Source organism: Prionailurus viverrinus, chromosome C2 (assembly GCF_022837055.1).
Source record: "Prionailurus viverrinus isolate Anna chromosome C2, UM_Priviv_1.0, whole genome shotgun sequence".
NCBI classification, from domain to species: Eukaryota; Metazoa; Chordata; class Mammalia; order Carnivora; family Felidae; genus Prionailurus; species Prionailurus viverrinus.
In genome coordinates, this window is record NC_062569.1 from 93,895,838 (window position 1) to 93,921,417 (window position 25,580).

The 25,580-nt window shown below is 39.4% G+C and overlaps 1 protein-coding gene across 3 annotated transcripts in view; it reads right to left on the reverse strand.

The window, feature by feature from the left end:
• CFAP91 (cilia and flagella associated protein 91) overlaps positions 1-13,192 on the reverse strand; it is an 81,418-nt gene extending 68,226 nt beyond the window's left edge. Inside the window, exons 1-5 of one of the 3 annotated variants that reach the window (XM_047876490.1) lie at positions 13,175-13,192; positions 6,577-6,653; positions 5,910-6,067; positions 3,738-3,821; positions 2,136-2,192 (exon numbers count right to left, since the gene is read on the reverse strand). In XM_047876490.1, coding sequence (XP_047732446.1) covers positions 2,136-2,192; positions 3,738-3,821; positions 5,910-6,043 — 275 coding nt within the window. In that variant the 5' untranslated portion in view covers positions 6,044-6,067; positions 6,577-6,653; positions 13,175-13,192. Of the gene's footprint in view, positions 1-2,135; positions 2,193-3,737; positions 3,822-5,909; positions 6,068-6,576; positions 6,654-12,036; positions 12,244-13,174 lie in introns of those variants that run through there. The other 2 variants (XM_047876488.1, XM_047876489.1) reach the window with 2 other exon arrangements.
• Positions 13,193-25,580: the final 12,388 nt, after the last annotated feature.

Sequence of the window (25,580 nt, forward strand, 5' to 3'; positions counted from 1 at the left end):
AATGGACATCTCTGTCATGTTCCTGACTTCAGGGGTAAAGCACTCAGTTTTTCCCCACTGAGGATGATATTAGCTATGGGCCCTTTGTATATGGCTTTTATGACATTAAGGTATGTTCCTTTTATCCCAACTTACTTGAGGGTTTTTATTAAGAGAGGATGCTGTATTTTGTCAAGTGCTTTCTCTACATCTATTGACAAGATCACATGGTTCTTATCCTTTCTTCTATTAATGTGGTGTGTCACATTGATTGATTTGTGAATATTGAACGAGCCCTGCAGCCCAGGAATGAATCCCATTTGATCATGGTGAATAAGTCTTTTAATATACTGTTGAATTTGATTTGCTAGTATCTTGTTGAGAATTTTTGCATCCACGTTCATCAGGGATATTGGCCAATAGTTCTCCTTTTTAGTGGGGTCTTTGTCTGGTTTTGGAATCAAGGTAATGCTAGCTTCATAGAATGAGTAAGTAAAAACTCCAACAGCTAAACATGAAAAGGGTATGGCTGGAGAAGGCCAGCTGGTCCCCAGACAAGTCCATCCCTACTAACATAAGGTGGAATTATCCTCACTGCTCAGAAATTCATCACGGCCATAATTCCAGAGCTGACTTCATTCAGGGATACTGATTGATTCTTTAAAAACTTCTAAGAAGGACAGAGATTATCTAAGATGTCAACTGTCAAAGTTTGTTATAGGAAACCCCTCATGTCACAGTAATTTAGAAAAGAAGTGAAAAGGCCCAGTGTTCATGACTGTAGACCTCAGAACTCCCCATAATTAAATGAACAACTTTTAAACCTGATGTTATTATGACCTCCAAAGTAGATGACCCAGTGAGCCTACATTTAAAGTATTATCAAAGGTATCTTTAGGGATCTACTGGTCTCATATCTCTCCCTTTGCTCATATAAAACATTTCACTAAAAACAAGTCTGCAGCTGTCCTTGGGTAAAATGAACCACACAAAGTTGCTCTGTCAAGGGGGAAAGAAAGAAATCTATTCTGCATCTATGTAAGAGCCATAGGTATCCATGCAGTCTCAAAAAAATCAAAGGAGAATTGGGATCATAACTGGCATTTATCTTAAGGATTACAGACATTTGATAACATATATTCTATTCATAAAATGCTATATAATAAGGGGTAACCATATCCTTTAAATGCTTGTTTGAAAGGCAAGCCCTATCTAAATTTCGATTCAGAAATCTGAGACCTTAAAAAAGGTTTCTTTTCCTGATCATTTCATTTTTTTCTCTCAGACAAACATTAAGGTATACTGACACAGGAAACAGTAATAGCAAAAACAGTATAGCCCTAAAACAAAAGACTAGGAAACTGGACATTAATCCCAGATTCGGCTCTTATCCTTTACTTCTCTCTTACCTTGGTCCAATCCTCTTTGGGACAGAAACCATGTTTTATTGATCTTTGCATATTAAACATTTTTATTTTTTATTTTTGAGAGACAGAGACAGATAGAGCATGAGTAGGGGAGGGGCACAGAGAGAGGGATACACAGGATCCAAAGCAGCCTCCAGGCTCTGAGCTGTCAGCACAGATCCCAACACAGGGCTCGAACTCGGGAACCTTGAGATCATGACCTGAGCTGAAGTCAGATGCTCAACCAACTGAGCCACCCAGATGCCCCTGATCTTTGCATATTAAATTAACTTGTATAGCTTAGATGATTATTAAATTATGAAGTTCCAGTATTCAAAACCTATTTCATGACTGATTCATTTTCTTGATAAAATGTTGAAGAACTGTTGCCAAATAAGTGTGTGTTTCAGGTAAGTAAAAAGGATATTTAAACTTTTATTTTTACCATAACTCATAATAAGAAGAAATACATTTTACATCATAACCATTACATATGAATGTATGTATGTACCTATCCAAAACAAAAGTTATAAGCAAAAAAGCAATTTACCCTGATGCTTTTGGTTATTTTCTATTCAATTTTGTTTTCTAAAATGCTGTTCATCACCCACTAAAATATTGCATGACTTTCGAATGATATGTGATCCAGAATTTGAAAAATATTGATCTAGAGAACTATCTTCTGGAAATAAGCATGGGAACAAACAGCAAATAAACTAGAAAAAAAGTTTTAAAATAATGGCTACTTACTTGGTTACTGCAAAAACGACATTAAGTGGCATCTGTTGATGAAATGGAAGGAAAGGCCTGGAGGGAGAAAGAAGAACACAAACATGTGGGACTTATGCATTGTGTGCTCTCTGTGCCTTATTCCAACTCTCAGATTCATCCCTTAAAATCAGTGAGCTTGAATATCCCATAAATCTGTAATCCGCAAACCTGGGCAAACACAAAATCACTGGGCAGTGGGGAGATTTTTGTTTAAAATGCAAATTACCAGGTCTAGCCCAGGAGACTCAGTACATTTAAAGTAGAGCTAATGAATCTGCATTTTTAATAAACATTCTGATGTTTTCTCTGAAGATGGTAAAGAAGCCACACTTTCAGAAGTGATGCCTTCTACCTGGACTTCAGTTGGTCATTAGATCCCACTTCCTTGAGACATTCTGAAATTCCCAGTGATTTAGTTTTAAAAACTACCCCCAGAAAGTCTAGAAATTGAGTATACCATGTTAAAAATTTAACATTTCTCTGAAAAATCAGCATCACATAACTTCCATAAGGAGGATGCTCACAAATAACAATGCAGATTACAAATTTACTTTCTCAAGGAAGCCTATGTATGTATATAAAGATTTTTTTTCTTTTTTTTCAATATATGAGGTTTATTGTCAAATTGGTTTCCATACAACACCCAGTGCTCATCCCAAAAGGTGCCCTCCTCAATACCCATCACCCACCCTCCCCTCCCTCCCACCCCCCATCAACCCTCAGTTTGTTCTCAGTTTTTAAGAGTCTCTTATGCTTTGGCTCTCTCCCACTCTAACCTCTTTTTTTTTTTTTTCTTCCCCTCCTCCATGGGTTTCTGTTAAGTTTCTCAGGATCCACATAAGAGTGAAACCATATGGTATCTGTCTTTCTCTGTATGGCTTATTTCACTTAGCATAACTCTCTCCAGTTCCATCCATCTTGCTACAAAGGGCCATATTTCATTCTTTCTCATTGCCACGTAGTACTCCATTGTGTATATAAACCACAATTTCTTTATCCATTCATCAGTTGATGGACACAAGATTATTTTTCTAACCACATAAAACCTATAGGGAGATCCTCATTTTAATTTGACTATATGGATATCACATGAGCATTAATCACAAATGAAATGAAGTGAAACTTTCAACCATGTTGGTTTTGGCAACATTCACACAACAGATAGCAAACGTCACCTATGTGTCCACTTATAACAATTGCCCATGTACTATGACTGTCATGGTGTCTATGCTGCATCTCACTTGATTTGATGACTTCACTTTGTCCTCAAATATATATTCCTATTTACAGCTAATAGCTCTGAAGTCAGGCAGATTTAGCTGGAAATCCCAGATCTGCCACTTACTAACTTAAGAGACTTTAAGCAATTTACTTCTCCTGTCTTGGTCTCAGCTTCCTTACTGATAAATGGGGATAATATATCTTATCCTATATTTCTGTTGTAAAAATTGATTATATATATCAAGCACTTAAATTGGTGCCTGGCACACTGCGTGCACTCAGAAGTGACAGCTGGTATCATTATCATAAAGACATTCTCTAAAAATACCAGGGCTCATTTTCATTAGTAATTACTTTTACCTTTCAAAGTATTTATAGCGATTCTTTCCAGTTACTTCAGGATCTGCATAAACCTCTTTGGCCATCTGAAAAGATGTATCTGTTCTAAAATGAAGCAGGAGAACATTATTAAAGTCTAACATGTCATTCCCAAACATTTCTATTTCATATTTTTATGTCTATAAAGTAGGAGATACACAGGGTATCTGAGACTGAGAGCAAAGTCTTCTCTAACATGCATCTGACTGACCTACATCTCAGACTAGATAATACAGTAAAACCTTAGATTGTGAGTAACTTGTTCTGTGAGTGTTCTGTAAGACAAGCAAACACTTCTAACAAATTTTACTTGATACATGAGCAATGTCTTGCAATACAAGAGGTACCAGATGACAAATGTCACATGATCACAACTGAGCCAATGGTTCTTCTCTCTCTCTCTCTCACTGCGAGGCTGTGGGTGATCCTCTTCCATGCTCAGCTGTTCAGTCTCAGGCTATGGTGTTTGGCAGAAATCAGTGATTTTTCAGAATGTTGGAAGGTGCCCACAACTGACACTGGTATTTTCTTGTCACTTCAAAACACCTGTGGACAGTAGCACCTGCGTGGCTCAAGTCGGTTAAGCGTCCGACTTCAGCTCAGGTCATGATCTCACAGTTTGTGAGTTTGAGCCCCGCATCAGGCTCTGTGCTGACAGCTCAGAGCCTGGAGCCTGCTTCAGATTCTGTGTCTCCCTCTCTCTGCCCCTCTCCCACTCACGTTTTCTCTCTCAAAAATAAATAAATGTTAAAAAAAAAAGTTCAAAGCACCTATGGACAGTCCTTTGCTTTTCCATACAAGAGTAAGCCTAGGAATGCTTTGCTTCATTCTGGGTCAGGTTGCCTGCAGATAAAGACCCTTTCCTTTGCTGCCTTATTGCCAGTTACATTAAATATAGTAAATGACAAAGAGTTTATTAATACTGTACTGTAGTCAATATCCATGTGAGTGTATACAATGGTGCCCATGCAGTAAAAGATTCCACTGAGCCAAGAGACAGCAGTGATTCCATTAGTGAAAGTCATCCTACACAATAACCCCTCCTCTCTCTTGTCTCCCTCACACCAGCCATGAAGGTTTTCAAAGGTAAGTGCAGGTTAATTTGTTCACTTTTCTTTATATTTTGTATTTTCCTTACGATTTTATATCATATTACAGTATTGTAATCATTTTTATATGAATATTTTTGGGTTGTGGAACTAATCATCTGAATGTCCATTATTTCTTATGGGGAAATTCACTTTGATATACAAGTGCTTTGGATTACAAGCGTGCTTCCAGAATGAATTATGCTCTCAAACCAAGGTTTTGCTGTAATTACTTTCCCTGAGCCAGGAAGCCAGGAACCAACAAGAGGAAGTAAGAGTAAGAAAAGAGTAGACATAGGCTATCCCACATACAAAAATGCATACTTTTAATTAATAGCACATAGGAATAACAGAGTTTTAAGAGACAATTTTTTATGTCCATGCTGAAAGGTAGCTTTTTAAAATTTACTAAGTTTGACTCAAATAATTAAAAGAATAAAGAATTCAAGAGACTTATCTCTGAAGGTGCTTTGGCTGTAAGTCTCCAAAAATATATATTTAGATACTAGCAGAAAGGTATAGTTGCAATTTCTAAGATAGATCAAAGAAACAACAAATTCAGTCCCCTCTACCTTTGCTGGCAAGTTGTTATTTAATATATATATTCACTCCAAGGTTCTGAGAATATCTACTAACTTATAAACCTATAACCATTGCCCCTAAATCAGGCTTGTTTTGGGTAGAGGGGTTAACATATTTTTTCAATGTTTATTTACTTTTGAGAGAGAGAGAGAGAGAGAGAGAGAGAGAGAGCGGGCAAGGGGCAGAGAGAGGCAGACACAGAATCCAAAGTAGACTCCAGGCTCTGACCTGTCAGCACATAGTCCGACGCGGGGCTCAAACCTATGAACTGCGAGGTCATGACCTGAGCTGAAGTCAGACACTTAACTGACTATGCCACCCAGCCCCCCCACTAGGTAGAGGGGTTAAGAGAGAGAATTGGGGGTCAATCAACCTAGGTATAACATCACAATTGTACTTTCAAAAAATGAAGAATAAAAAATTTTAAGAAGAAAAATAAATTCATTAAAAACATGAGTAGCAACTGAAGCTACCTGACACTTACATGGCAAGGTGCCAGAGGGCTTCTCTGTGTTTCTCCTCATGTCTCTTCCATTCCTGACGGATGAATGGTGGGACAGGGTCTGCCTTGCTCCAATACAGAGAATATCTTGGATAATGAATCAGGTTACTGAACATGGTTCTAAACCTGGGAACTTTTCTCTAATATTAAGACAGGGAGGTAGGGAAGAAAAGGACAAAATTTTACCATCAGATTTTCTAAAGCATTTTATTTATTATTGTAAATTTTTTTAAAGGTACAAAACAGTGAATGTGGCATAGAAAGAAGAGATATTGTATATGCACAGACTATCTCTAGAAAGATACCCAAGAAACTGATAATAGATGACTACGAGAAGGGGCCTGAGGGTCAAAATTTACTTCACACTATATACGCTTTTGTACTACTTGAATTCTTTTAACACAGGCATACGTAACTTTCCCCACTGAAATAAATTAGGTTATAATGAATCCTTTATTCACTATTAATTAATATTCACACTGAGCCACAAGTATCAAGATGCCTTGTCCCCTAGGAATCATGACAAAGTAATTTCTGCAGAATATAAAATCCACTGGAGATCTGATGACTAGTTAATCTGATCAGTGCAGTTAGTAAAACTAGATGGTTCAAGTTCATCAGGCTGCCTTAGTGAATGAATTAGACCTACCAGTCTGTTTCGAATCAGGTTAGCTTGGATATTTGCCTGTGTGTGGTCTTTCTCACTTGACACAATAAACAATGGGTCTGCAAAATAAGCAATAAGGTAGTATAAGGAATAGAACATACTCCTGGGCTGAGAATAATGGCAAAACAATGTAATTACTTAATTGGGAAACAAATTATAAAAACTAGATACTGCCTAAATCTGTAGCAACTCACAGCCCTGTTACTCTGCCACCAGTGAGAGTCTATTAGATTCATCTCTTTTCAATGTATTCCAAAGTCAGTTTATAGAAATGGAAGGCAAAAAGAAGGCCTAATAACTTCTCAAGCACCAGAGCTTAAACATGCGGTCTTCTCTCCTATGAACAAACCACTTTCTGGGTCTGGATAGGCCAGGAAATACTCTAAGATGAAAGACCATGTATACACTCACTACACCCATCTGCAAGTGAAAGAAATAACACATTTGGGCACTACTTCCCCTATTCAGGACAAAAGAAAGATACAAACTCTTCACAACATGGTACCTCAGAATTGATGAATGTAGTAAGTAAATGTCATTGTCTAACAAGAGATAAATAAAATCAGCTATAATTCACTCCTTGAATCTGTAAGTATGTTGATGACAGGACTAAATTTTTCTCCAAAGTTCAACAAAAGATTGCCATTATTTTAAGTATGTGCTTGTTAGATACATCTTTAAAGTGACATATTCAAGCTTTATTGTACCATCCCTTAAAATTAAACAGTATGGCATTAAATTTATAAGCAAGTCTATTCAGAAACAGACTTGATTTCCCAAGTACACATCTCTTAAGAAACAAATACCCTGACCAACTAGTCTAGATGACTTGGTAACATATTTCTTCTAATATGCTGGTATGGTGATTTATAAGTAATTTAATTTAAATTTAATTTAGATAATGTGAGTCAGTTCCTAGAGTCTAGTAATTCCTCAGTTACCCAACAAAAATGATATACTGGAAACAGACATTTAATATTCCCCCCAAGGTTGAAAAGCTATAAGAGGCTCAAGCTCTCTTTCATTCAAGAAAGATTTATTGACTGACTACTATGTTCAAGGTGCTTGGAACACATCAACAAAAAGATAAAGATCCCTGACTTCATGAGAGAGAAAGACAATAATAACAACATAACAAATTAGCATATTATATAATACGTTAGAGGGTAGTATTACTAAAAAAAAGAGGGGAATGAACAGCTAAGGGAGATGGGGCTGCAATTTTACACATGGTAGTCAAGGCAGTCCTCACTGAGAAGGTGACATTTAAGGAGACTTGCAAGTGGGGAGTTAACTATACAGTTATCTGAAGGAAGAGAGTTTGAAGCAGAGAAAACAGCTAGAGCAAATGCCCTAGGACAGCGGCATGCCCGACATGTTTGGAGAACAGCAAAGAGATCAACATGATTGAAACACGGTGAGAGAGGGAAAAAATAATAGAGAAAAGGTCAGGGAAGTTACCCAGGGCCTACATCACAGGGAGCTTTGTGAGCCACTGAAAAGAATTTGGCTTTAATCTGAGTAAAGTGGGGAACCATGGCAAGATTTTGAGCCAAGAAGCGATAAAATCTGACTTACATTTTAAAATGTTCATTGTGGTTGCCCATGAAGAACAGACCTCACGGAAGCAATGGAAGAGGCAGAGAGACCTATTAGGAGGCTACTGCAATAAGCCTAGAGAAGAGATATGATGTTGGTTTGCACCATGGTGGTGGCAACAGAAGTGATGAAATAGGGCAGGATTCTAGATATATTTTTAAGGTGGAACAGAAGGGACTTATTAATGTGTTGGAATGGTGTGAGAGAGAGAGAGAGAGAGAGGAAACATGATGGCCTCAGTAGCTAAAGTATGGGGTTGGTATCAACTGATACAGGAAAACCTGTGGTGGAGCAAGTTTGTAGGGAGAACATTAGGAAAGCATGCTTAGTATCTATTATGTGTCCAAGTGGAGATATAAAGTAGGCAATTTCATATACAAATCTACAGTTTGGGATAAAGTCTGGACCTGTGATACAAACTTGGGAATCATCACCTTTAGATATTATCTTCTTTAGCTTCATCACCCAAATCCACCTCTATGACTCAAGTTGAGAAGGTGATGGAAACTGGGCTGATTTAGGAATGGCAAGGCCAAATTTTATGGCCTAAAATTACAGACTAGTGAATTTGAAGGCAGGACGAATGCACCTGTTTAAAGGGAAGAAGGCTATAGCTTCAACACGTCTAATATATTGGGAATAGCATCGGACGAAGGGAAACTTCTATTCATATTCTTTTTTTAAGTGATTTAAAAGATGTCACTGGGCTTATGGTTCCAACTGTGTTGTTCAACTTAAGTGAATTTAGCCTGCATTTCCCCTAACTCTAAATAATAAATTATAAACCATTCTCCTCTTATTCCTATAAGGAGTATGAAGACATGATCTATAGAAACATTCCTGCCATCTATAGAAGATAATTACACAATACTATGTGATTTATGACTACACATTCTGTGACATACCCTACAATTGTGATCATAATCATTGCTCAAAGGCATTGCTCAAAGGTAATGGCACTCACCAGGCATCACTTGCTTATTCTTACACGAGTGTTAAGTTCTTTATGTGCAATATTCCATTTAATCCTCACAAAAACCCAATGAGGTAGGCACTAGGCCTCCATTTTATAGGTGAGGAAACTGAAGCTTCAAGAAGTTAGCCACTTACGGATGGAACAGTTAGAATGTGAACTCCAATTCTTCTGGCTCCCAGGCCTTACATTATCAAAAGCCCATGAATTTTACAGGGAAAAGTTTCTCATAGAAATCATGAGAAAGCCCCTCAGCCAATTTACCCATCTTGTAGAAACTGTTCTAATAAGCCTAGAAAGTTGTCACACCAAGTAATCATAAGAGACAGGAAGTGTTTCAAACCCCAAGACATAATGATTACTTTTAGGGAAAGGCATAATAAATTGCATATTCTGGGGGAAAAGATAGCAAGAAAGAGCTTATGATAAACCTAGAAAGCATTTTAAAACATTTTTGGAAGCTAGAAAAATTAAATGGATCATATATTTAAAAGGCTTTAATTATCAGGGCAATAGTGTAGCTACTAATCCATCAACAAATTTAGATTCAGGAAAGTGATAACATATGATGGTCACTTAGACATTTGAGAGACACAAAACATTTAGCAAAAAATTGAGGAAACTGCAAAATGGTATACAAATGAGGTATGATCTATAAAAAAATGATGTTAACTCTAAAGTACTTTACAAATGTATCTGAATTAACCTTAATTGCTAGAGTGATCAGAGAAGTAAAAATTACATTTAATGAAGACACCCAAAGCTTCTTGGAGGAGCAAAAGCCTTGCAGACAATTAACTATGGTGAAAAGGCCATTGGGTTTGAGGGGTGTGGGTGGGTGAAGGGTGAAAAAACTTGGAAAGGTGCTTATGTGTGTGTATCACTGACCACAACACCTACCCACCGCAGTTCTTTCTGTCAGGATGGAAATCTGACCCAAGCCAGTCAACTCATTGGCTGGTCAAGAACATATCTCATTTCTCCAATTTTCAGCTAAGATACACAAGGACTCACAGGTGAGCTTTATTTAGGATAAGAGGCCATGTAGACTGCCACCCCAGTCCCTGTCATAGCAAAAGAAATCCATAAACAAGTGGCTTTCTGTCAGATGGAAGGACACATATATGCACAGAAAAAAGCAGGGTTAGAGTTGCCAGATAAAATACAGGATCCTCAGTTAAATTTAAATTTCACGTAAGCAATGAATAACTTTTTATATAAATAGATCCCAAATATTGCATGGGACTAAAATATTACTTGTTATTTATCTCAAATGCAAATTTAACTGCACATCCTGTATTTTTACTTGCTAAATCTGACAACCTAAACAAGGTTAAAAAAAAAAATAGGTCCAAGAAATCAAGCAGAAGGGCACTACACCTTAGTTCTGACCTTCCCTGTCTTGGTTCTACTTTGTCCTGGCTATATATGCTTCCTATCCATTAATAGACGTGAGATTGCCCGTCTAATTGGAAGAATCCAAACTTTATTTGGCCTATTTTGAGTGGGTTTCTGTTCCTTGCAAGTGACACGGAAACATTTAGTAACCCCCTGCAGAAAAAAAAAAAGCGGGGGTGGGGGGGAGAGACTTTTAAGGATAAAAGACAGGAAACTTGATAAATTATTTGCCTGTCTTTACTAAATAAGTATATCCCATTCTCAAATTACTTTTGAAATAAACATGGTGTGTTTACAAGGGTTTACTAGATTTATTTTACAAGACGAAACCAAGAGTGAATAAAGAAAACCACAGGTGGGGCGCCTGGGTGGCGCAGTCGGTTAAGCGTCCGACTTCAGCCAGGTCACGATCTCACGGTCCGTGAGTTCGAGCCCCGCGTCAGGCTCTGGGCTGATGGCTCGGAGCCTGGAGCCTGTTTCCGATTCTGTGTCTCCCTCTCTCTCTGCCCCTCCCCCGTTCATGCTCTGTCTCTCTCTGTCCCAAAAATAAAAAATAAACGTTGAAAAAAAAAAAAAAAACCACAGGCCAGAATATGTAAGCAAACATTACAAAGCCCCTATACCAGGAAATGGGTAACCTATTGATTCCCAGTGAAAGAAGATCCTGGGAATCCCAGAGGAGATACCACACGGTTAAAAGCAATGCAAGGTTCAGGTGAAAAGCATGGGACTGCTGAGGGCAAAATCGGAAAAAAAAAAAAAAATGTACCAACACTGGAATAGGTGCTGAGAAGGCTGCAAAAATGTGTAAAACAAGAACTTAAAGAACTTAAGGTCCAGTAGAAGAGACAGAACATAAACAGGCAAGCTGGGCATTAAAATAAACTGGGGCTTTACTGATCCAAAGGAACACAGTGGACCTAGTTTATAAGCAGTGCTTTGATAAATAACAGTAAGTTTTAAAAGAGAGAGAGAAAACTGAAAACAAAGGCGAGATAAACTGGTACTTCTTTATCTACAAAGCCAAATTTGGAGTTGCCCAGAGAATGGGAGAGGGAAGGTCATTTTTGTCTGGCACTTCATACAGTTAGAATGAGGGAATGTTGAGTGAATCTCCAAGTCTGCTAAATCATTGCATACATTTCTGGATAACAAAACACCCGGTACAGGTTTCAGAAAGATTGCTTAAAGCTGTGCAGACTATCTGGAAAAGACGGTGGGGACAGTAAAGCGATTGCGCGCGGTGTTCCTCCTAGACGCAGAGCGCACCTGCGGCTTCCGACGCGCGCACAGGAGCACCGCCACCTGGGGAGCTCTGCGCTGCTCTCACCCAACAAAGGATAACCGTGGTCAGGGGATCGTCCCGAGGCTGGTCTCCCGTTCACCTCGCCCCTTAGCCGGGTATCACCGACCCAAAGCCCACCTAGGCCAGGAGTCGACAACTCTGGAGGGAGGTCCGGTGCCGCCCTTACCGTACAGAAAATCATACGGTCGACTGGAGGAGACGTTGCCCCAGGTCCCCGACTTCACCCCGCACCGGGTTTGAGACACCTGCGGGTTGGCCTGGGGCTCCTCGATAGTCACTACATGGTTCATGGTGTCGACTCTTCCCTCCGGCCAGCCGGGGACCAACTAGAAAAGCCTAGCTGTTGAGCGCACGGCAGCTATGGTAACCTCCGCCAGAACGCTGAGAGAAGGGGCGGGGCGAGGAGCAGGAGAGGATGGTCCAGACGAATGCGCGGGGAGGGACTTGGAACGGAAGGGCGGGGATTGTGTGGGAAAGGACCAGTAGGGTGAAGAAAAGGGAGGGGTGGGGCGAGACGCAGGAAGGGAAGGAAGTGGGGAAAGGAGAGCGCGGAGGAGCGTTAAAGGGTGTGTGGGGTGGGGAGAGAGGAAGGATGGAAAAGAAGGGCAGGCTTGAGGAGGGAAGGGTGCTGGCTGGGGAAGGGCGTCCTCACTTCTCACTGCACTTACAAGAGTACCGCGAGCCCTCGATCGACCGCCCTCCTTGGGCCCTCGCCCGGAGAGCAGCCAGAGGCTGCTCTTCAAATCCAGCAGAGATTTGACCATTACAATTCTTAACTCTTTCGGAAATCCCAGGGAAATCTCAATCTTCTAGTATAGTTTAGGTTTTTCATTTCCGACATCCCCTTTCCGCAGCGCTTGTTCTGCTTTTAAAACTATTAAGCAAAATTTTAAACATAGGCAAAGGTAAATCCACTTTTAATAACCTTCACGGACTCATCACCAAGAATCAACAATTAACATTTTGCCCATCTAGTTTCATCCCCTCGCCTGCTCCGTGTTTAACTATTTTGAGACAGATCCCAGACATTTTACCCTTAAATTAATCTGCATCTCAAACTGACACGGATTTTCTTAACTTCGTCACCATTATCACATATAACAAAATTAGTAATTCCTTTGTATCATCTAATACTCAATACATATTCAAATTAACTTGGCTGAATCCAAAATATCATTTAATAGTTGGTTTTTTTTTTCCCCATTAAAAGCATTAAAAAAAAAGTCTTCACACTGCATTTTGGTATGTCTCTTAAGTCTTATCCTAGAACAATAGATTTCTAATACTTTGAATGATTTTATTACCTGGGATTCTTCTATAAACTTTCTCTCACCAGCTCTGGTTATCATGAAATACAGGGATCCTAGAAGAAAGGCGTGATAAATGCTGGGCTTTTTCACTTTAATTATAAAATTTCAGAGAAATTAGTTGGTCCCCTAGCAACCTCCAATGTTAACCAGTAAGGTTTTGTTTAGTTATTATTAGCAATGCATACATTTTACATATCTGATGAGTTTTAATCCATTATTATTTATGATGCTCAAATTATCCTGTTAGGCTAGTGGCACACCTTAGAGTTGACTTCTTTATCCCTTTGATGTGATCTATAGACACATAGAATAAGCCTCCTGGGCTGCTATCCCTCTTTCCACACATACTCCTGGTTTTGTTTGCTCCTAAACTTCTTGGGGCTTTTGAACCAGCCATATACTTTGTCACTCCCAAGTCTTTGCTCAAACTGATTTCTTTGCCTAAAATGCTTTTTCCTATTTATGCACCCCAACTAATTTAGGTCTCCTTGAAGACTCAGTGCTAACCTTACTACATTTATGTAGCTTCCCCAAATCCCCCAAATAGATTGAGGGTTCATTATTTCTTCCAATGCTATAGTAGCACCAATATCATGGATCACCTTGCATTAGTAATGGTTTGCAACTCTCCTGCACACAACTGTGCGTTCATTGTGGACACAGGCCTTCACATGGTCATTTGGTATCTCTGAAGTACCTGGTAAATAAAATCTTAATAAAATGATTCCTAAATGAATAAATACATCCACTTATTAAACAAATTTACTGTCAGGGCACCTAGGTGGCTCAGTCAGTTGAGTGTCCAACTTCGGCTCAGGTCATGATCTCATAGTTTCTGGGTTTAAACCCCACATTGGGCTCTGTGCTGACAGCTTAGAGCCTGGAGCCTGCTTCAGAGTCTGTGGCTCCCTCTCTTTCTGCCCTTCCCCCACCGGTTCTCTCTCTTTCTCTCCCCCCCCCCCAATAAATTAAAAAAAAAAAACAATTTACTGTCTACTATAAAATAGGTATTGAAGATTCTGAGATAATTTATACAGCTCATTGGATGGTGAAGAAAACAGACCCAGAAACAAATAAAATACAATGTTGTATGGTGTGATATTTTTCTGTCTGTGGGCATAGCTACATTTCCACTTTCTGTCCATTTTCCCCAGAATGCTCCTCACCCCTGGCCCCCCCATCTTCCCGCTGCTGACTTCTCATCGTTCAAGTTCTCAGCTAAAATGTCCCCTCAGAAAGACTTACCTCACTGAATCACATAAATTAATCTTAAGTAGCCAACAACCAGCCCCCTCCATAAATACACTGGAAGACATTCACCAATAAATATGTCAAATGTGATGAGATAAGTGACTATGTGAATGTCTTACATAGACTGTACTGGCCATTTTACAGGAGTTGTTCACTCTCTCCCTTGCTGGGAGGAAGCAAGTAGCCATGTTGGGGACCCTACATACCAAAGTTCCGATCCTCTTGGAGCTGAGGGCAGCCTCCAACCCACAGCCAGCAAGAAACGAAATCCTTCAATCCTACAACTGCAGGAAACTGAATTGTGCCAACAACTTGAGTGAAATTAAAAGCATATCCTTCCCAGGGCATGTGGGTGGCTCAGTGGGTTGAGCATCCATCTCTTGATTTCGGCTCAGATCATGATCTCATGGATCATGAGTTCGAGCCCAATGTTGGGCTCTGCGTGGACAGCATGGAGCCTACTTGGGATCCTCTCTCTCTCTCTCTCTCTCTCTCTGTCCCTCCCCTGCTCACACTTTCTAAATACATACATACATACTTAAAAAAAAAAAAAAAGGATATCCTTCCCCATTAGAGCCTCAGATAAGACCACAGTTTCATCCAATATCTTGATTGTAGTCTTGTGAGACCCTAATCAGAGGAGCTGCTTAAGCCATGTCTAGATTCCTAACTATAAAAAACTGAGACAATAAATGTGTATTCCCACTAGGTTTTTGCTAATATTGCTACACAGCAAGAATTAACATTAGTTAATTCCACTAATGTGGAATCTTTATGAAATTACATTCTGTGTCTTGTGGTTTACTTGTATAAAAGTAACTTTGAGGGGCGCCTGGGTGGCGCAGTCGGTTAAGCGTCCGACTTCAGCCAGGTCACGATCTCGCGGTCTCTGAGTTCGAGCCCCGCATCAGGCTCTGGGCTGATGGCTCAGAGCCTGGAGCCTGTTTCTGATTCTGTGTCTCCCTCTCTCTCTGCCCCTCCCCCATTCATGCTCTGTCTCTCTCTGTCCCAAAAATAAATAAACGTTGAAAAAAAATAAATAAAAGTAACTTTGATAATGTAGAGAGGCGTAAGTTAATAAAAAACCCATGTTGGGAGACAGTTTGCCGTGTTTCTGCTTATCTTGTAAGGGGGATACTGTCTGCCGTGTTCCTTTGTGTAGGAAACAACCTTGGACAATAGAGATAGTGTGTGATTCTGGAGTAAAGGGCAGGTTTGCTAACAACTTTAGAAGTCAGATGGTCTCCCTTTGAGCAAAGGGCATACATTCTTACTGCCTATTATTAAAGATTTGGGTTTCCTAATATCATTATTTTTTTCCTATAATGCAACCAGTGTGTATGCAGATGTCATCTGGCCTTTGTTACATCACCGTGTGGGAATTGGGGCTCAGAGAACTGGCCCAAAAATGCTGATAAATTACTGCTATGGCTGTAAGAAATAAATTATCCCTTATCTCTAACCTAACAGTTGTCTGGCTTCTATTAGCGTTCATGGGACTGTGGTAGGCAAATTGGGTAAAATTTCAAAACCTTCAGAGTTCTTGAAAAGCTACAGAGCATGATGTATTGCACATCTTTAGCTGTGAAATTTGGAAAGCTTTCCCCCATCCCCAGAGACAGAAGTGTAAATACTATACAAAATTACCTCCAAACTTATTAACTAGGGAAGTGAGAATTCAGGACCTGTAATTCTTCTGTCTCAGCATATGGTGTCACTCCTCTACCAACATCAACTACCCACCCTTGCTTGGTGAAGTCTCCATACCTGGAATTAGTTAGGCATGAAAAATGGCTAAGTACTTTCATCATGGAGGGATTTTAGTTGTTGCTTGTTACATTACTAGGGCTGTCATCCACAGAATGCTTGGTGCCATTCATAGGTGATGTTCCCATTCAGTACTTCACAATAACGTATTCACTGTACTATAAAAAAAGTCCCGGGGCACCTGGGTGGCGCAGTTGGTTAAGCGTCCGACTTCAGCCAGGTCACGATCTCGCGGTCCGTGAGTTCGAGCCCCGCGTCGGGCTCTGGGCTGATGGCTCAGAGCCTGGAGCCTGTTTCCAATTCTGTGTCTCCCTCTCTCTCTGCCCCTCCCCCGTTCATGCTCTGTCTCTCTCTGTCCCAAAAATAAATAAATGTTGAAAAAAAAAAAAAGTCCATTACAGTCACCTTTTCAACTCTTGCTGCCTACTAATATAGCAATTACAATAGCACTAACAAAGAGCCCCAGGGGCTTAAAATAGTAATGTATTGCTGACTATAATCATAACTGGGAAGCGAGAATGTGATATGAAATGTACTAATCAAACCAGCCTCTGAGTTGCCTCTGTAAAACAGATGGTTGAATCTAATCTCTCTCTCTCTTTTTTTTTTTTCAATTTAAATTCAAGTTAGTTAACATACAGTGTAGTCTTTAGTATTGGCTTCAGGATTCATCCCGTGATTCATCTCTTACATAAGACACCCAGTGCTCATCCCAAAAAGTGCCCTCCTTAATGCCCATCACCCATTTAACCCATCCCCCCATCCACCTCCCTTCCAGTTTGTTCTCTGTATTTAAGTCTCTTATAGTTTGCCTCCCTCTCTGTTTTTATCTTATTTTACTTTCCACACGCCACCTACTCTCAATTTAATCTCTATTACAGCTCTCTAAAATTGTGTTTTTCTTGGAGGAAGTGGGTTTTTGAGATTTTTCTTGGGGGAGAATGGGAAATACTAAATGTCATTGTTTTATACTCCTACGTTTCCTTTAATACTAAAACCATCCTGTTGCTGGGTAAACTCCAGAGACCTAGGGCCCTGGGGAACTGACCCAGCCAGACCTGAAGGAGTTGCTGAAGGTTCTTGGTCCTGTCATGAGAAGTTACTCAAGGACACACACTCAGCATAGTGGATGAGTAACAGAAGCAGGAAAGTTTATTAAATCAAAAAGTACACTTTGGAAATATGATAGCAAGAAAGAAACTGAGAGCGATGCATGCCCTGAGGGTTTGGGTGTCTTGTTATTGACCTTTGCTAACTAGGAGTCAGAATATTTATTACTTGGGAAACAATGCTTCATGTTTTTTCTTCCTAATTTGGTCAGAGGTTTCTCTTAACAGCATCCACAACCTTGGCTCAGTCTTGTTAGATCTAGCTTCTTGTGGAGTGCTGCCAGGACAGGCTTCTGACTTTCCCAACAACTGGCCATGACTTCCTCAGTGCTGGCCTCCAGGTATCCTGTTAGAACCTAACTAACTGCCTACTCTAACAATCCCACAAGTCTAAGACATTTAGACTGAGTAAGAAAAGTAAAGAATGACGTTAATGTAAAAACCAATCATTAACCTTAAAGCTTACCTCTTCATAAATTAAAAGGCAGAAGAATAAGTAACCTACATGTGTGGGGTAGCTGTGCCATTCTGAAAGAAGAGGAGAGGCAAGTAGCTGGATATAAACAACTAAATATTTCACCTTGGAAAGGAATATCTTTTGGTCCTCTTTTTCATGGGCAGGAGAATACTCCATTCTGAAGAAGCAGTTGTTGGAAGGGTTTTAAGAGTCACAGTGCTCAGGGAGGAAACTAAGAGATTGTTAATATCTTGAACACAGCTCATTAAAGGAAGTGGGGGCAGGGTAAGAAGGGGCTGTTACCCAACTGCAGAGTTAATACCTATACTTCTCAAGCTGTTCCAAAAAATAAAAATGGAAGGAAAACTTCTAGACTCATTCTATGAAGCCAGCATTACCTTGATTCCTAAACCAGAGACCCCATAAAAAAACAGAACTACAGGCCAATATCCCTGATGAACGTGGATGCAAAAATTCTCAACAAGATACTAGTAAATCAAATTCAACAGCATATAAAATGGATTATTCACCATGATCAAATGGGATTCATTCCTGGGCTGCAGGTCTGGTTCAATATTCACAAATCAATCAATGTGATACATCACATTAATAAAAGAAAGAATAAGAACCATATGATCCTGTCGATAGATGCAGAAAAAGCATTTGACAAAATACAGCATCTTCTCCTAATAAAAGCCCTCAAGAAAGTCGGGATAGAAGGAACATACTTAAACACCATAAAAGCCATATATGAAAAGCCCACAGCTAATATCATCCTCAGTAGGGAAAAACCAAGAGCTTTCCCTCTGAGATCAGGAACATGACATAGATGTCTACTCTCACCACTGTTGTTTAACATAGTGTTGGAAGTCCTAGCCTCAGCAATCAGACAACAAAATGAAATAAAATGCATCAAAATTGGCAAAGAAGAAGTCAAACTTTCACTTTTTGCAGAAAACATGATACTCTAAATGGAAAACCAGAAAGATTCCACCAAGACTCCTAGAACTGATACATGAATTCAGCAAAGTCACAGGGTACAAAATCAATATACATAAATAGATTGCATTTTTATATGCCAATAATGAAGTAACAGAAAGAGATAAAGAAACTGATCCCATTTACAACTGCATCAAGAACCATAAAATACCTAGGAACAAACCGAACCAAAAATGTAAAAGACCTGTATACTGAAAACTATAGAAAGTTCATGAAGGAAATTGAAGAAGACACAAAGAAATGGAAAAACACTCCATGCTCATGGATTGGAAGAATAAATATTGTTAAAATGTCAATACTACCCAAAGCAATCTACACATTCAATGCAATCGCAATCAAAATTGCACTGGCATTCTTCTCAAAGCTAAAACAAACAATCCTAAAATTTGTATCAAACCACAAAAGTCCCTGAATAGCCAAAATAATATTGAAGAAGGAAACCAAAGCAGGAGGCATCACAGTCCCAGACTTTAGCCTCTACTACAAAGCTATAATCATAAAGACAGTATTGGCACAAAAACAGACACATAGAACAGTGGAATAGAATAGAGAACCCAGAAATGGATCCACAAATGTATGACCGACTAATCTTTGACAAAGCAGGAAAGAGCATCCAATGGAAAAAAGTCTCTTTAGAAAATGCCGCTGGTAGAGCTGGACAGCAACATGCAGAACAATGAAACTAGACCACTTTCTTACACCATACACAAAAATAAACTCAAAATAGATGAAAGACCTAAACGTGAGACAGGAAACCACCAAAACCCTAGAGGCGAAAGCAGGCAACAACCTCTTTGACCTCAGTCGCAGCAATTTCTTACTCAACACATCTCCAAAGGCAAGGGAATTAAAAGCAAAATTGAACATTGGGACCTCATGAAGATAAAAAGCTTCTGCACTGCAAAGGAAACAATCAACAAAACTAAAAGTCAACTGATGGAATGGGCAAAGATATTTGCAAATGATATATCAGATAAAGGGCTAGTATCCAAAAATCTATACCAAACACCCCAAAAAACCCAAATAATCTAGTGAAGAAATGGTCAGAAGACATGAATAGACAATTTTCCAAAGAAGACATCCAGATGGGCAACAGACACATGAAAAGATGCTCAATGTCACTCATCATCAGGGAAATACAAATCAAAGCCACTTGAGACACCACCTCATACCAGTCAGAGTGGGTAAAATGAACAAATCAGGAAACTACAGATGCTGGCGAGGATGGGGAGAAACAGGAACCCTCTTGCACTGTTGGTGGGAATGCAAACTGGTGCAGCCACTCTGGAAAACAGTGTGGAGGTTCCTCAAAAAATTAAAAATAGATCTATCCTATAACCCAGCAATAGCACTACTAGGAATGTACCCAAGGGATACAGGAGTGCTGATGCATAGGGTCACGTGTAACCCAATGTTTATAGCAGTGCTTTCAACAATAGCTAAATTATGGAAAGAGCCTAAATGTCCATCAACTGATGAATGGATAAAGAAGATTTGGTTTATATATATATGGGATAGTACTTAACAATGAGAAAGAATGAAATCATGCCATTTGCAGCAACATGGATGGGACTGGAAAGTATTATGCTGAGTGAAATAAGTCAGTCAGAGAAGGACAGATATCATATGTTTTCACTCATATGTGGATCTTAAGAAACTTAACAGAAGACCATGGGGGAAGGGAGGGGGAAAAATAGTTACAAACAGAGAGGAAGGGAGGCAAACCACAAGAGACTCTTAAATACAGAAAACAAACTAAGGGTTGGTGGGGGGTAGGGAAGAGGGGAAAATGAGTGATGGGCATTGAGGAGGGCACTTCTGGGGATGAGCACTGCGTGTGGTATGTAAGCCAATTTGACAATAAATTATATTCACAAAAAAAGGAAAAAAGAATTATCAGTGCCAATATGGGGGTTATTGGATATTACTAGAGGGAAAAATCAGTTCAACATTTGTTTCTTTGCTTATTTAAGAGATCTTTTCTTTTTCACCCAATGCAGGGGCCAACGTGAGGGCCCACACTGTGCCCAATGCCAGCCCAAACTGAAAACCCTGAGATCAAGACCTGAGCTGAGATCAAAAGTCAGACACTGAACTGACTGAGCCACCCAGACATTCCTGGATAAGAGATTTTTCTATGGGAAAAAATACTTCTAGATTCTTTGTAGTAACAGGGCAAAATAAAGCTTTCTTGGGAATAATTTGTCTAAATAAAACTTTATGCTGTGTCTACCATGTGCTAACTGCTGTTGGGGCACCAAAATGAGTATGATAAGATCAAAGTATGTCATCTGCAAATTCACAATATCTTTTTATGACAATCATTATTTTTTACTTAAAAGCAAGGACATGACTTAAGCTCTTCAAATAAAACTTAACTTTGTTCCATATCACCTAAAAGGGTAGTGAAAAAGGACATCAAAATTATTAAATTCATTTGCTACCCATGAAGCAGTATTTTCCAAAGTACATTTAGTGGGATGCGACCAGTGTAGTTTTCCTTGTTTTTCAAATGTAGATAATTGACTTCTTTATCCTACTCTGCATGACACATTGTCATCATTGGTCCCTGCAAGGGACCCTATTCTCTTCCCCCTATTCTCTTCCCCCATTCTGTCAAAAGCAAAGTTTTTATCCCTATTCTCTTCCCCCATTCTGTCAAAAGCAAGTCTTTTTATACATATGTATTCTTGTGTGTCTTTTTGGTTTTCGTACCCCTTCTTTAATTTTATGTGAATGGTATTGGGCTATGTATCCATTCTCTTTCTTACCTTTTCTCACTACCCATACGCTTTAAAAAATTTTTCCATGTTATTTTGTGTATGTTGTCAATTTCTTCCAGTATGTGCACAGTACACTCCATTTCCCTGTCCACCCCCACAGTCATGAATGCCCACATTGCCTCCAGTTCTCTGCCACAGAAGCATGCTGTGACAATTATTCCCATATACGTTCCCTTATGGACTTGCTGGGAAGTTCTTCTCAATACAGATCCAGAAATAGAATTGCTGAATCACAGAATATGCACCTATTCTTAAATTAACTGGATACTGACTAACTGCCCTCCAAAATGGCAAGACCATTCCACATTCCCAACAGTCACCTGGGAGGATTCCTGCATCCTTACTAGTACTTGGCATTATTCAGTTTGCTAATTTTTGTCAGTCTAATGGGTATAAAGTGATACCTCATTGTTGTTTTATTTTCTATTTCTATGACTAGTACTCCTTTGGAATAGCTCTTTTTATGAGTGTTGGCCTCAGTTTTTCTCTTCTGTGTATTCTACATATTCTCTTGCCTTTAATAAGTAGGCAAACAAAAACAAGTTGTTTGAATATTTCTGCTTCTATATACTGTCTGTTCATATCCCTTTTCCATTTCTCTATTGGGGTTGCTATTCTCTTATCATTACTTTCTATAAGTTCCTTAAATATTCTAGAATCAATCCCTTGTTGGATTTAGATATTTCTTTTTTTTTTTTCCTTTTTTTTTTTTTTTTTTTTTTAATTTTTTTTTCAACATTTATTTATTTTTGGGACAGAGAGAGACAGAGCATGAACGGGGGAGGGGCAGAGAGAGAGGGAGACACAGAATCGGAAACAGGCTCCAGGCTCTGAGCCATCAGCCCAGAGCCCGACGCGGGGCTCGAATTCACGGGCCGCGAGATCGTGACCTGGCTGAAGTCGGACGCTTAACCGACTGCGCCACCCAGGCGCCTCGGATTTAGATATTTCAAATATCTTTGACCCATTCATCATTTGTTAAATTTGTCTATAGTTTCTATTAAAAGATAAACTGAGGGGCGCCTGGGTGGCGCAGTCGGTTAAGCGTCCGACTTCAGCCAGGTCACGATCTCGCGGCCCGTGAATTCGAGCCCCGCGTCGGGCTCTGGGCTGATGGCTCAGAGCCTGGAGCCTGTTTCCGATTCTGTGTCTCCCTCTCTCTCTGCCCCTCCCCCGTTCATGCTCTGTCTCTCTCTGTCCCAAAAATAAATAAACGTTGAAAAAAAAATTTAAAAAAAAAAGATAAACTGAGATATATTAAGATTTTTAGGAGCAAAAATTGGTTCAAAGTGGGCAGCAGAAATGGTTAGGAATGATTGCTGCACTACTGGAGCACAGAGAGAGGCTTCTACAGAGAAAACGTGGAAGAAAAGTAAGGAAATTATTGATTGGCTACAGCGTAAATCCTAGTTGGCTGTGATTGGCTGTCCTTAGCCTTTTGATTTTGTAAACTTGAGGTATTTATAGATTTAGATTTTGGTTTGCTTAGTGTAGACCACTGCAGCATTAGCGCCACATCAGTCTATTGGTTTGTTTAATTAATTTAACATGTCCTATGTAAAACCTTAAGCCTTTATTTTGATGTAAAGAAAAAAATATATATATATATTTACGTATGATGAGCGAAGAACTCTCTAAAGACCTGATGGACAAGGGAAGCCATTTTAGATTTTTTTCTAAGTTAGCATGATGGTATATAAACTTTGTTCATACCAAAAGCCTGATTTATGGACTGCCACACATGCATTGTACATCTGCTTTGTGAATGAGTAGCACAAAGGAAAACCCATCCTGTTCTTGAGATATCAATCAGTGTTCTTGTTCCCTGCATTCCTTTATGATAAAATTCATGATTCCTGCTTATATGCTAATCTATCATCTTTTGAGATGTAAAGAAGTATATTCCCTGTAAAAATTGTTCATTCTCCAGAGTACTTTCATTCCTATGAAGAATGTGTTTCCTGGGCAGCTGTCCTAACTTGGGCTCAAATAAAACTCTCTTTCTTTACTTTTAGAGATTCTAAAAGTTTGTTCAATTTGTGTCGACAAAATTTGTGCTTTTGAAATGCCATCAGATGTACACCACCCCTCAGTATAAAGATAACCTCTACCAACTTTATATTAATGTATTTTGGAGCCCTAAGTAACAGAGACATGCTATTAAAGTTGGGATTTTTTTTTTAAGATTTTATTTTTAAGTGACCTTACACCCAATGGGGTGGGGTTCAAACTCACAACCCAAAGATCAAGAGTCAAACACTCCACCGAGTCAGCCAGGCACCCCTAAAGTTGGGAAGATTATTTTAAAAAAAGAGATAAGCTCCTCCACTATCACTACCTTTCATTGATTTCTTAGTTTGACCTTTCACATGTAGACTTTTAATACATCCAGAACCCCACCCTTTGATGTGGTGTTTAATTTTCTTCAGTTTGTTTTCTTTTCCCCATTGATTTGTTCAGCCATGTTTATTGTACATTACCTTCCAAAGTGATGTTGATGTTGCTAGTCCAAGAAGCACTGTTTCAATAGCAAGATACTAAGTAGCAGTAGCAAACACCTAGTTGAAAGAACTGATAATAGTGGATAAAGGTGAGTCTAGGAGAATATAAGGACAATATGTTGTTATTAGTAAACATATCAATCTATAATGAAGTAAAAATCATGCTTATTAAAAGTTTTTAGATGACAAAATGGGGATGTTTTAGTAACTTGGAAAATACACACAGAGAAATTACTTCCATATAGCACCAGTTCACAGGGGCACCTGGATGGCTCAGTCATTTAAGCATCCAACTCTTGATTTTGACTCAGGTCATGATCTTGCAGTTGGTTCAAGCCCTGCATCAGGCTCTGCGCTAAGTGTGGAGTCTGCTTGAGATTCTCTCCCTCTATCTCTCCTCCTACCCCACTCACGTGCTCTCTTTCTCTCTCTCTCTCAAAGAAAAAAAAAAAAAAAAGGTATATAGCACCAGTTCATAGATATACATACAGATTCCCTGAGCTAAATCTCTGAAATACAGAAACAAACCTTGGTTAGGTGACACTGAAAGTTTTATTACCTAAAATATACTAGGCAGCTATTTGAACTATGCCTTTAAGTTCTGCTCTAAAAGATAAGTCCAGGGGCACCTGGGTGGCTCAGTCCGTTGCTTAACTGACTCGATTTTAGCTCAGGTCATGATGTCAGGAGTTGGTGGATAGAGGCCTGCCTCCAGCTCTGTGCTGAAATCTCAGAGCCTGCTTGGAATTCTCTCTGACCTCTCTCTCTGCCCCTCCTCCCACTTGCGCTCTCAAAATAAATAAATAAATTTTAAAAAATAATAAAGTAAAAAAGAAATAAGTTCATTCCTTTTCCCCAACAATTTTATGCATGAAAGAAATCCTCACAATTGCAAATAGTAGGTGCCAGTTTACTTATATACCTAATTGAACTCAAGAAATGCCAAGGAAAAGTCATTTTTCAATTTTATTAACTGGTATATTTGCCCTATGATTAACAATTCATACTGAAATCAAATCAGTTAGAAAGGGAGCTATAAAATAGTGTACTGGGTATGGTATGAGTATTAGAATTTTCCCCTCACATTTGTGGATTGGATTGTTCAAAGCTCTTTGCTGATCATTTTTAACTAAACCAGAACAAAAGAGATGGAGGTGGGGGCGGGGAGGGAGGAGAAGGCAGATAATAACTCGAGCATGAAATATGTGGAACTAATCTGTTACTCAAGGGAAACTGGCTTTCACTCATGTTTCTTTTGTTTAGGGTGGACAAGTCATCTCACCTTCTTGGGCTTCAGTTTTCCATTGGTAGATTGAGAGGTTAAGAGATATGAGTTACCATCTCACTACTTTCCCCTTCTTCCAGTCTTCCCCAAGTTGATTGACAAATCCTTTGCCCTTTCATCCCGCCCCTGCGCCTGCGCAAAAGAAGCGCCCTTCATTTAGCCTCTCTGCGCACGCGCCATTTTAAATCTTTTTTTCCTCCCCCTCCTAACTCCCCCTCCGTCTGAGAGAGGCAGGACTTCCTGTCCCT